This window comes from Temnothorax americanus, unplaced genomic scaffold (assembly GCF_048541705.1).
Source record: "Temnothorax americanus isolate GAGA-0224 unplaced genomic scaffold, ASM4854170v1 Scaffold23, whole genome shotgun sequence".
Classification (NCBI taxonomy): Eukaryota; Metazoa; Arthropoda; class Insecta; order Hymenoptera; family Formicidae; genus Temnothorax; species Temnothorax americanus.
Genome location: NW_027509371.1, coordinates 1,225,007 through 1,238,153, shown reverse-complemented (window position 1 = coordinate 1,238,153; position 13,147 = coordinate 1,225,007). Strand labels below are relative to the sequence as shown.

The 13,147-nt window shown below is 45.3% G+C and overlaps 1 protein-coding gene and 1 long non-coding RNA gene across 5 annotated transcripts in view; one reads left to right on the top strand and one right to left on the bottom strand.

Annotated features, from left to right (window-relative positions):
* Positions 1 to 13,147, bottom strand: part of Skd (mediator complex subunit skuld) — a 32,633-nt gene that overhangs the window by 9,674 nt on the left and 9,812 nt on the right. For 3 of the 4 annotated variants that reach the window (XM_077407617.1, XM_077407619.1, XM_077407620.1), the window contains exons 2-5: positions 5,478 to 5,823; positions 2,216 to 2,384; positions 1,586 to 1,731; positions 1,035 to 1,473 (exon numbers count right to left, since the gene is read on the bottom strand). In XM_077407617.1, coding sequence (XP_077263743.1) covers positions 1,035 to 1,473; positions 1,586 to 1,731; positions 2,216 to 2,384; positions 5,478 to 5,823 — 1,100 coding nt within the window. The remainder of the gene's footprint in view (positions 1 to 1,034; positions 1,474 to 1,585; positions 1,732 to 2,215; positions 2,385 to 5,477; positions 5,824 to 13,147) is intronic. The other variant, XM_077407618.1, reaches the window with a different exon arrangement.
* On the top strand, positions 10,590 to 13,138 carry LOC143898300 (uncharacterized). Its single transcript, XR_013257167.1, has 2 exons — positions 10,590 to 12,317; positions 12,400 to 13,138. It is a non-coding gene; the product is annotated as an uncharacterized LOC143898300 (long non-coding RNA).

Here is a 13,147-nt window from a genome sequence, read left to right as displayed (position 1 = left end):
TTTCAAATAATCTTGCTATTAATATTTCTTCTTACATTTTAATAGTTTTTGTTAATAAATATTATATATTATTTAAATTATTTATTTAAAGTCACACACTTATTTTGAGCTTTCTATTTTTTAAAATTAATGACTACAAAAAATAACCTGTGCATACCTGAGTATTTTGACAGCCACACTATTTTTCAAATATAAAAGTTAAGCAATCACATACTTAAATGTCAAGGAAAAATTAGCTAAGATTATATTAACGATATGTCATTTTAAGCTAGTCTTCATATTTAAATATGTAAGAAAATACATGTGGCGACTGTAGAAATTACAGTAGGATTTTTCATTTAAACACAATACTTCAGGTCTCTTTAGCTTTTGGTTGGATTCATACTATATCTCATTAATACTCGGCCCTAATATACTTTTCTTGTAAAAGCTCAAATGCAACGCATAATAATATTACAATCTTCTTATCTTATTGTAATGACGATAAAGTAGTCAATAAAATTATGTTTACGTTTTTGGTTTAAAATTATGAGCAAAAAATTTAATTGGCTTTAAATGTAACTTTATAATAATAAATGCATTAACAAGCTGGCTATCAAGAATACTTGCATTTGAGCCATCTGTTCAAAGACTAATTTTCCATGCACACATTACAACAGCCATCACACACTACTACTTATCTATAATAATTTGGATATTCTACGATTCTATATTCTGTGCTATTACATGCAAACAGAAACCAATATGATGGCAAATATTACTAATTATTCAACTGACGCGGTATATAACAAAAATTAAATGTTTACTATTACGTTCAATATATTATATAAAAAAAAAGATCGTAATTGACTTTAGACCGCTATTAATTGTATCAATTAAAATAATTTAATAAACTTATTAAAATTTACATAGTAAACAATTAATTTATATATATATATATAATTAAAATCTAAGAAATAGGAATCTAAAGACAGTGTTCTGCACAATGCAATAAAGTCGAAATAAAAAAAAGCGTAAATTTCCGCTATCCTTACTTCGAACATGAACAGGTACAGGAAGACTTTTGCGTCGGTTCCACGAACGTCCAGGTTCCAGGTTCCGTGGAAGATTCTATTTTGGAAGCGGACATCGGTGAACTCAAAGTACATTCTGCCCACACGCGTTCCGGCAATTCGGTAGCTGCGCTCAGTTCCTGTTGCGTTAAAAGCGGTCGCTCGCAAGTGACGGGGCTGCTTGGTGGCGAGAGAGGAGTCTCGGGTGGCGTATCATCCATATCCGTAACCAAGACGTAACAAGAGGGATAACGCATGCGCACGCCACCGACGAGGACCTCCACGAGGGGCGGAAGCCCGGTCTCCGAGTTACTACCGGTACTGATCGGATAGAAGTGTTTCCACTCTTCGAGAAGTTGACTGTCCATACGGCTCACCTGACCCGTTAACGTGCCTGCTAGTCCATAAGGAGCTAGGATCACTGTGGAACAAGATAAAAAATACGTTGACGTTGATAGTTGATAACGATCAAATTTTCCTCGTGCCAACCATGGCTGTAGATCCTTATCTCTCTCGTAATAAGCAATACTTACCTTTAACGCCAGATTGGGAGGTCTGGGTACGTTGCAGACATGTCTTTGTAAGATGTCGCACCGCAGGATGCTGCCTGACGTCCACACTTGCGCACACAGTACTTTCTCCGTGAACGAAGAATGCAAATGAGAACGACAAGTGGCTGCTGCAAATATAATAAAGAAATTTAAAGATTTATCGATCAAATCTATACTTTTTGTACTGTTTTGAACCGCAGAAGTAATTTATACTGTGTACACTTGGTGCGTGTTGTACTCGTTATCACATTAAATTGGGCACACTTTAGATTTACGCATCCTATTCACGTATCTGCGTCATATTTAATCCTTCACATCAAACATTTACAAATATCTAATTACATATAGCTCTAAGTTCCGAACATTCATTTCATGATGACCATTTACGTACTTATTTCATGATAAAATATTTAGATACGATATGTACAGCTTGAACACTATTGTACATCTTAAATGTGTCTAGTTTTATGTGATTTAGCATATATAATACCAAGTGTTCTTATCGGGAAAGAGTACATTCTCAAAATAAAATAAAAGTGTCGTTACTCTCGAAAATATTTTGTAAAATGCAGAATGTGGTAACAAAGATATTATTACTAAACAATCGTTTACCTGCTACAACGGTGTTTCTCGTAGCCATTGTAAGGTTGCACAAACCACTTTCCTAAGCGAACGAAGTCACGGGATAGCAAACACCGTTCAATCAAGTTATGCAGAGCCTTGAAAAGAAGTGACCGGCATTCGTACGACAACCCGCTTTCCCAAGAACCCTGCTCGCTTTCTGCAAATGACAGTAAATAATAAAATATCGTAAACAAAGCCGTCGGCGCGTCGGTCTAACGTTCCTCTTTATACTCCGTGCGATGAACGGCGTAGAGAGGAACTGGAATACACTAATGCGCGCTTCGTATGGACGATCGATTTCTAAAAATACGCGGAAACAACGGTTACAACGATGCTGCTGTTGTTACAATTAAGCGGGAAGAAGCGATACGTTTTCTTTCAACCCTGGCAGCAAATATGTGTGCGTAATTTTCGTTCGATATCGTCATCATTCGATTCAATGATCATAGTCGCTATACGATGAAGCGGGCGAAGCTCGCTCTTATTTGCGGTGCGCGCGTCTAAACGGCGGCGGAATTTAACGTGAAAGTAATACGATTCGCGTGTAAAATCACAGCGACGTTACGTCGAGCAACTCAGTGAGCGTTTCGCGGAAGGTATAGAGGAGAAGTTGGCCGAGAAAACAGAAAAGTTCTAGAATCCTGAATCGCGCGCTCGGCCCAGCTTTCCCCTGATTTTGTTCTCACGCGAACGAGTATACGCTTCGAAATGCGAAGAGGTGCGTGAGGATCTGTGAGCTCGAGGGAGCCCAATCGGAACGTGCGAATGCGATACTACGCACATTTCATTCTGTTTCAAGAACTCACGATCATTGAAAAAGGATTTATCTTAAGCAGACGCGCGCTTTCATCTTAACCGTAACTATATACGGAAATAATATTTAACCGCGAGATATATATAAATTATTTAGTGAGAAAATCGCGAGAAACCTCAAAGTCGAATATGGCTTGGCCTTTTACAACCACACGCAGTTGCAGTAACGTTGAGAATCACTGGGTGGGAGAACACGTGTTCTGTCGATCGATATGACCGGAGCCTGAGGGAGTTGCATCTCTCGTGGACCACTAGCCGCGGTGGTCTCGCTGCAGGCTGCGTCTCCCAAAATCCGAATGTTCATTCGAGAAACTTCCATCGCGATAGGTAACCGTACATAAAAGCGACGGTAAAATATTTTATTTTTAAAAAGTAGAACGCGCGCTCGGGTTGATTTGGTCGCTCTGTAGCTCTATTACTATTTCAATATTAATTATCTCACGTGTCTAACGGGATAAAAAAGGATAACGCTACGTTTATCAATCCTACGCCTGATACGATTAAACTAATAATCGAAAAATGTTCTCCCTTGTCGAAGAAGATCGATATCCGATAAGAGCAAAGGTGCGCTCGAGGGGCGTCTTATCTTATCTCGATTCTCCGACGAGTCGAATGATCAACCCGTCTCTTTTTTTTTTTTTTTAAGCCGATAGCGCTAAACTGTCACCGTCGCGGCAGGCCGGCCACGTCGGTCGTTTTCAGTCTTAACGGTTCACCGTGCGGTCGGACGGCTGCGGCAGTTTCGCAATTGGTGCACTCTCCGGCAGAGCAGTGCCGGCGCGGCGCGATGCGATGCGATGCACAACACGGCATGGCAGATCTATATGTTGCGCGCTGCAACGAGTTGCAGACAAGTGCATGGTTCAGCGACCTCGCCGGTCGAGAAACACCGTCGACCGGGCCTCGGTCCGGCGCGGCTCGAACGCTGGTCCGTTGCACGACGACGACGACGACGACGTTACTGCCCGTCTCTCATAGGCACGAGATAATAGTAATAATAATCGTCATCGTCGTCGGAGTTTAAACAGTGAAACTTGAGCGTTGAGAAAAAAAATTAAGTGCGAACGAAACAAATCTAACTGAGCATTCCTCGCGATCTACCATCCTAAAGAACATTCGACTGGCGATTAATTCGTTCGTTGCTCGAAGTTCCAGTTTTTGTGGAGAGAGTATTTTATACCAATCGCTAGTACGGAACGCGAACACCACGAAAAATAACATTTATCTCGACGAGTACAAAGAAAGATTCGTACGATTTTTCGCTTTGAACGGTTACGACTCGATATATCTACGGACAGAGGAAACGAGACCTTTAATTCGTTACATCGACCGGTCACGGTTGAGCGTACTCCTTGACCCAATTTAATTTCGAGAATTGTGATTAGTCGGTTCGCTTGATGCTTTTAAAGCTTTGTCGCGTGTCCCAGGTTTTAGACTACGCAGCTATATTCTCAAACAAGACCGGCTGGGCACTCCTTTATTTCAGAACGACGCAAACTTACCGCCTTTACTCACGACAAGACTGTAGAAACAAAACGCGTAAAAATGATCGTAGAGAAATGTGAAAATTCGCGACACTGTTCGAAGCTAAGCAGATAGCTCGCGTTTTGCTGCACACGCAAAACAGGTAGAATCGTTCGATAGCTCGAAGGAGGCACGTCGGAGTGATAATTTCATGTGTGATTCACAGGCTAACGCGTTTATACACGTCACTGCTTATCGCGGCGATCTAAAGACTAAAGCGAGTTTCACTTTTAATTATATTCCTTTCCCCCCGCTCGCCGTGACTTTGACGTTGTCTCTAGTCCGCGGCGATATCGATATAGGGCGACGTACACGTATAGTCTATAGATCTTGTGCAGAGTTTTTAAGATTTCTGCCCTCGTCAAGCACGGTCTGCAAATCCGTTAACGCAACGTGGTCCCTTCGTGGTCTCTTACGTGTCGAAACTTCCTCTTGGAAAGTACGTAATAAGAGTTAGCTTAGTCACGGTCTTCTTGGCTGGCGTTAGGTAAAACACCATACAACGGCGTATAAACATCGCGTAATTGCTACTTCCCGTCCGATGTACACAACGTACCGTATTACATCGCGCCTGAATGTTATACCAATTGAGATTATCACGTTTGCCACGCATCGATCAAACAACGACGTCGATCATCTTCGCTCGAACACACTTTTCGTCGTCCTTGACGTTCTGGCGATTTTATTCACGATTCGCTGTTTAAAAAAAAAAGAAGAAAAAAATATTTTAATCAAGGTGACATAATAATCGCACAAAATTCATCGCCTTGAAATAACTCACGTATATAACAATTTTTTTTTGAAATAAATTATCCCGTGCGTTCCTCAGCTCGTCCGCGTATGTAGCCCGAGGAGTCGGGCTCGGCGCAGCGCGCGCGTTTCCGGGCGCACGCGAGTAGAGATATATACTCACCGCAAGCGATGAGCTCCGGCGATACCAGGCCGGAGAGATCGGGTTCCTCGCCGTACCAGAAGATCCAAAGCTCCTTGGCGGCGGTGAGGGAGAGCGGCGGGGGCGCGGGCGAGGGCGCGATGCCCAGGTCGTAGATGCCAGCCCCGGGCGCCGGTGCGGCGGTGGCGGCTGCCGCCGGGCCGGAGGTGGACGGCGTGGCGGCCACTCGTCGCCACACGCACAGAATGTCACCAGCTAAACATCGCGAGAAGCTCGACAGCACCGGGTCCTCGAGGGGCGTGCCGCCGAAGCCACCGGCCACCTCGCCCCACACGAGTTTCCTCCATTTAATGCCGCAGAGGGATGTCTGTCAAACAATTAGCGACGATTAGTAATCGGCGGGCAATCCGGGGAGGGGGGGAGGCGCGGGAGGTATCTCGAGGGCATTGGGGATTGTTCGGGAGAGCTGTGATTTTCATCGGAAATTTAACGCGAGATTATTCTACGCGAGGAGTCTCCCTGGTCCACGAACGCTCGGCGATCGCACGCGATAACGCTGTACGAGGTGCTTCATCGAGGGGAGTAGTGAGACGCGGGGGTCCAGTGCGTGCTGCTGCTTCTGTCGAGCGTTAACTTTAAAAATGACTGATAAACAATACATATGAAAAGGAAAGTTTGTGAGTAAAAAAAATACAAAGTATATGAAAATCAGGACTTTTTTAATAAAATGCACAATTTATTAAAAACTTTTTATATTATCAAACACAACGCAACTTCTATTCAAATGCCCCGCCGTACAACCTCTACTATACTCGTTTGCACTGCTGTCATTATTTGCTTGCGTTTATTTCTAACAGACGAAAAATCATGCAATGTATGCTTTAATAATTAATTTTTCTACGAAATGTGCAATAACCTACCCCTTTCTTTCACTCATTTATTTGTAAATTATTAAGTTATATGTGCACCTTATATGTGCATATTTTTCTTTCCTTATCATTTGTATTTTTTCTTGCATTATTTCATTCTGAAGGTGAGCAATAAGTCATTTCCTATATAAGAACCTATATAATAAAAAGTACAATTTTTGGAGTCAATTTTTTTCAAAACGTGACCATAAAAAATTTCAAAAAAATTCACATAATTCTATTTTGCATTCCAGAACAATATATTAAATTTTTTTGAAGCTGGCTGCATTTTTTTGTAGCACACCTGAACCTCCTTGAACATACTTTACAGAATATCGGAAATAAGAGTTTTTCCAGAATTGAGAAATTCCTGCTTTGCAGTCATGCGTCATATATGCCATGCGTAATCGCGGTAAACAGCTTTGGGATTTCCGATTTCAATTCGTGTCTTTTGCTTTCTTTCCTAAGCACTATCCGTTTGATAAGTTAAACGAATAAATTTTTTGCAAAAAAATGCAAAGATACCGCACTCGTTAAAACTCTTTTTTTCTATAGCAATCTTGAACGCATGAATGCAACTGTATATATTCATCTAGTGATAAAAAAAAGAGTGAGTGTTATCAAACGGGATCGTTCGTTAAAAATCATCCGTTATAGTTCCGTTATAGTTCACCGTTGTTGCTAATTTGCGACAATGAAGTATCTAGTTTTCTAGATCCTTCGCAGAATAGTCGGTCAGATCCGCCGGCGAGGTATCAAGCCGCTGCAGCCGTACAACACTCCGATGAAAATGCAAAACGTAAAAATCTTGCGTTCGCATTTACCGAACAAAAGATAACATTGGCCGTGAACGCCGAGCGGTCGGCGGCAATAACGTCTTCGTGAACGGAGACGTTAAATCGCGAGGTAATAAATTATCCTTTGAGAGCGGCGAAACGTGTATTACCCAGTAAAATAGACATATATACAAGGCGAACGCGCGGCGCGGCGAGAAAGCGACATCGGAGTCGGTCCTTGACCTTACGGCACAGTAGTGTTTCTATTTGTCACGCGACGTGACAAGCCGCTAATTTATTCAAACGCATATTATCGCGTACGATCCGTGCCGTGAAACGGTTTTCAACAAACAGGCATGCGCCGCCCGACTCGAGCTAATCGCTCGATTGATTACTTAATCACATTTCGACCGTTCCGCCTGAGACGCGCGTTACTTCCGACCCGTCGCGCCGGTCCATTTCGATCCCGGGATTGAATTTCGGGAAATAATCGATATTCCGCTCGAGACGATATTTCCTCTTCCGTTAAATCACTCGACCTTGATCGACGGTTCATGGTTAACATATCTCTGCGAAATGTATAATCTCTTATTCATACAACATTTGAGTCAAAATTAATTATGTACTCATTGACGGCGGATAATGCGCGCGTTTTTTTTCTCGTCACTCGTCAGCCATTTGATATCTGGAGATTCTACTTGATCGCGCATATTTTCTAATATCGAACAGGCTTCTCGGAATTTTAGAAATTCCTGCCTCGCGCCAGGTGTCGCGCGACCGCGCAAAACAACTTTCTCTCCGACCTTGCTTTGTATCTTAGACTTTGACTCTGTTTGCGTTTAGTTCTAAGAAAAATATATGTTAAAATTTGGCCTTTCAGGTCTGTTTCTCTCCCTTGGTGCGCCGCATATTATATATACATCAGTATTTCATTCTTAATACAGTACGTCTCGAGGTATGTTGAAAGCGAACCACCAATAGCGATTCAATGGCAGAGAGGCTCTTCCCACTTTCTCCGTTAATTAATAATAATAATAATAATAAAAAAAAATACAACAGAAAGGCGTCGTAAGATCCGTCGGGGAAACAGCGAGATTTTTCTAGACCAAGAATAAATGCGCGTGCGGCATCGCGACCGCGCGTCGCGTAAGGTCAACGTCAAAGCCGTCGTCAAGTTCTCTCTTGCGCGCCGCGCTCGCCCGTATTCGCTCGCTCGTTGCATTGACGGAAAATGTCCTATCTCCGTTAACGAGAGAGTCCATTCACCCCGGATTCGGTATCTTCATCGCACCTGATCCCGCTCGCGCTTCCCGGCCGCGTCACGCCGCCCCGCGCCAAGCCGCGCCGCCGTCCCTCGCGATTAGGGACGGGGTATCCCGTCGCGCGCGGTCAACGGCGGAGTCATCGACGCGCGCGTCACGGGAGTCGATCGTATACCGAACGCGTGCGCGGCGCGCTTCTCGCTCCGAGGTGCGTGTGCGCGCGCGCGCGCGCGTTCTCTCTCTCTCTCTCTCATGAACTCTGATTGACCACGAAGCGAGCGACGCGCGCGTACAAACAATGCGCGCTCATCAAGCTCACTTTAGGCAATCTGTGGCTCAAATTTCCATTTACTATATTATATTTTTCTCTCTGATTGTATATCATAACGATCCCGTTTCACTCATTATTATTTCATTTATTCTGTTTGTCTTTCATTTACAATTAAAATTTATTTGTATTCGCAGTGTATACTGCAGTTTTATATGTCTTTGGTACGCGTGGGTTCGCGTCGAAGAATCTCTCGTTGCTGTCTACCGCTAACGTGCGAACCCTTCGAATCGCGCGTACGATTGGCGCCGATCGCCGATCGTTGGGTGTGAAAATTGTCGAGAATTTCGTCCGTCGTCATCTCGTTCCGTTGCAAGAATTATTTGCGGATATAAGTGGTACGTTTGCGGTACGGGAGCGTGGTAAAATCGCGACCTACGCGTTCAACCAGGGAGGCATTCCGGTGGATGATGGCAGATACCGTGTGACGCCATTGCCGATGCATTCGTGGGCTTGGGGCCACTTTGGGGGGAGCCGCGACCGCGCACGCGCGCGCGCACAGCCGCGTAGTGGGCGCGCGCCCGTCGTCCAATCGGCGCCGGGCGTCTCCTTACGTCAGAGAACCAGCTGACATAATCAGAACGATTCAAATGTGTGTACAACCACCGTGCAGGCAGGTAATGAGATCTTGGCGCCTTCGGGAATCTCGCGGATCGCGCGAGTTAGGTCGAAGAGGGCACGGATGAAAATTCAGATGAAATAAAATCCGCTCCGCATATATTGCATATGGTTTACTCCCATAGATTTTATAATTATAGATGAAGAGATAAAATAATTACCTTCTTGACGAAGTTTACTTCAAGATGTAATGTTTTTTTTTATCTACATTCAAACACGCAACCATTCGGCTTTTTTTCGTTAGAGCTTCTTAACGGTATACCGATATCGGTGAACGGGCTTTTAATTTTGAAAGCCAGTTTCGAAGAGATTGCTTTTTTTAGAAGAGACATATCCGAATGAGCGCGTATATACATATCGATTTCTCTCGCGGCAAATTGGAGAGATGTCAGCCTGGCTCTCCGCATTGACCCGGTCATGTATTTTCGCCGTGGCGGCGGATGGCAGTTTCGTCGAAACGCGGCAACCGATCGATAGGAATTTCCCCCAAAGATCGGGGGCATCGCCTCCCAGGATAGCGGTGGCGCCTACAGTTAGTGACCGGGTCAGGATTCGTCGTTCGACGAGAGATTATCCCTCGCGGCGTGGCGTTCCCGCGTCGTTGAATTCAGAGTGACGACTCCGCGGTTCGTGCCGCAGAATTTTCAAGACCCCCGGAGACGAGAATCTCGATCGACTGTTCGTGCCGCGCGACTATCCCGTCGTTCCCCTCGCGGCCGGCGAGAGAGAAGCGTCGTCTCTTTCTCGAGAGAGAGTGCGTGGTACGCGGGCGGCCGAGTCTCGTGGAGGCGTAACGATCGGTCGATACGCTCCGCGCCTTCCGCGGAGAGGACGAGAGCGGCACAGCCGGCACATTGCACACCGTCGAAAGGTAGGGACGCCGCGCCGCGCCGCGCCGCGCCGCGCCGCGCCGCGCGCGTAGCGGCGTCTATCGCGCACCGGGTGTGCGATGCGGTGCGGCTGTGTGGTCTTCTTCCCTCGTGCAAGCGCACTCGCGCGCGCGCGTGTATGTGTATCGCCGCCGTGCGGCGGCGACGAGACAAAATATTCGCGCACACCGACCGCTTCGATGTCATGGGAGCGAGCGAGCGAGCGAGCGAGCGAGAGAGAGAGAGAGAGAGAGAAGGAGCGAGAGTACCAAAGGCGCCCGCCGTAACGCTACGGGGCTGTCAAGCCCGCTGATCAATACAAGCAAGGCGACGTGCAAGGCCGCCCGCGTGGGCTCGCGCGTTCGACTCGACTCGACTCGGGGAACCCCCATATCCCCTCGAACCATCCGTCCACGCGCGCCGCTGCGTCTCTCCGTCCTTCTCTCTCTCTCCCTCCCTCTCTCTCGCTCTCTACCTTCGGATGGCTTGCCTCCGCCAACTCCTCTCCCCTCCACTCGGCTGTACCTTTTTCTCGCGCGTCCACGGGAAGATCCGGCCGATGGTCGACGTGTCGCGCGAGGTTCGCATTCTAGACGACTGTTATGGTAATGCTCCATCAGCGGTTCGAGGATACGTTTCACGCGGTAGATATGACGGAAAATTTGGTGTACGGGGTAAAAATTTTGTGGGAATTTGTAAACGATCCTTTGTAAGCGTCTGATATCCGCGAACGTTCCGCGACGTAGATTGCACCGTTGCGCTGAAACGTTTATATGAAATCGCCTATGAGAAAAGACCTAACTAATAATCGCGCGAGGTAATGCTAAACGTTACGAAGACGATCCGCGGCAGCAGCGTGGCAATTTATGCGCGCGATACCAAACCGCAATGCCACCCGAGCGGAAAATTCGCAGGTATCGTCGTCCCTGATGATAAAGGCAGGAATGTGCGTGGCAAAATAAAAAATAAAAAAAAAAAGAAAGAAAGAACCTTGCGCGCTCAATGCGCGCGGCGGGGGGGGGGACACGGAAGGACACGCGCCGCGCGAGTCAGTCACGATTAAAATATCAATGTGGCATATCATCAATGCGAAGTATCCCGCATTCTATTTTTATTGCGCTGCAATGTATTTACGGTACCCGAGAGCATTCCCGCCTGCTATAGGTTCCCATTTCTGTTACTGCCCTCCTTACGCCCGTCGCCGTTAAAGCCGCGCGAACGTTACGTCGCGTGCGTGCGCGCGTTAACGAGGCGCGCAGAATTCTTCGCGAACGAGCGAGCGAGCCGCTCGCTCGAAAGTAGATTCACGGATCCTCGGCGTCGTAATCGCCCTAGCCCGAGAGAGCCTGCTGCCTCCGCCACGGTAGATTCCTGCAGCTTGACGTTCTCCGTGTCTATACAGGGTGTCCCGCGCGGCCCACAGCTGCGCGCCTGCTGCCTTTCGCCTAGAAAGGCCCGCGAATCCGGACACGGCTTTTCCCCCCGGACAAAAATCACAGTCGGCGGAAGCTCGTCCCGCCGCGCCGCGTCGATTTCAGCATCGAGCGTTCCGCTTCCACGAGCTTCGATTCGAATCTCCATCTCGCCCCGGCGCGGCGCTACCGCGGGACGGGTCTTGTGTATCGGAGTGTGTAGGACGTGCCGCGATAGATAGAAGGCGCGTTAAGGAGGCTCTTACCCGGTTGCTCTAATCAATGTAGCAACCGAAAAATTATCATTAATAATTGGTTATAAAATTATTGGAAAATTAAATAAAAAAATAAATGATCTTTACATAGTGTAAGAGTAATTTATATGTTCTATTAGTGTAAATATTAAAATTTATACAAAAGGTCAGTTGACTACGTCAGTGCTAAAGAGCAGAATAATAACATGCGCGTGTTACAACGTCGTCTGCAGCAGTCTGCAGCTAAGTAAGGTGTAGCCGTGTAGCGTTGTAGCGATTGACGCGATGAAGAGATGGAGTCAAAAGAAAGATATAACGTGAGAATGCTGAGAGGGAAAATGAAAGAAAAATTCTCGAAAATAAAGGTTGTCAATGCGCGAGAGAATAATTATGCCGCTACCATACAGCGCAGAGAAAAGACATGTGCAAGTGAGGTTAGAAAGAATAATTAACATTGTTTACTTTTTGATTTTCAAGGTTTGATTGGCAAATAATGGAAACTTATTGTTTATATAGGTACAAAACAATTCTCCGAAATGTTTGCATGCAGAGGATTAATACAACATTTGTAATACAACATTTGGAACTTCGCGCGATTTTGACACTCGGAAGATCATTCGCCTAACCTGTCGTACGTCATATTAAAACTACAATATCTTTTATAACTCATCGTCAACACCAAGTTTTCTTCTTATCATTAGAAAGATTATTATTTTAACTACAATTCCTTAGTTTTTTGTTTACCTGGCTCGCAAACTTGCCAAGAAAATACATCACTTCCGGTAAAAATTTTAGTGTTTACCATATGCCCTGTGTTAAAAATGCGAATTTCAATACTGATATTTTTAAATTTTTTATCGTCAACCTATGCTAAAGTTTTGGGCATCGGTTCGTTGTGGTTCACTTTACAACATAATTTAATTTCATAAAGATCTGTCGTTTTATGATCGAGGTAAGAGCCTCCTTAAGGGGATCCTGGACAGGGGACAATTACCGAAAAAAACAGTCAGGGCTCGGTCTTTGAAACGGCTTTATAGATCGCAAAATCCTTTTACAGGAGTACAGTATAGGTACTAATGAAGAGTGGGAATGAAAAAAATAAGTGGTAATTGAGAAAAAATTTTAAAATGCTGTCACCACATAACCATATTTTCCAATATAAACAGTTGTATAGGTTATATGTACGAAATGAAATGTTCCCACTCTTCAGAATACGTGCACAAACAATAACGTACCGTTGAAATTGAGATTGAAAGCCTATGGA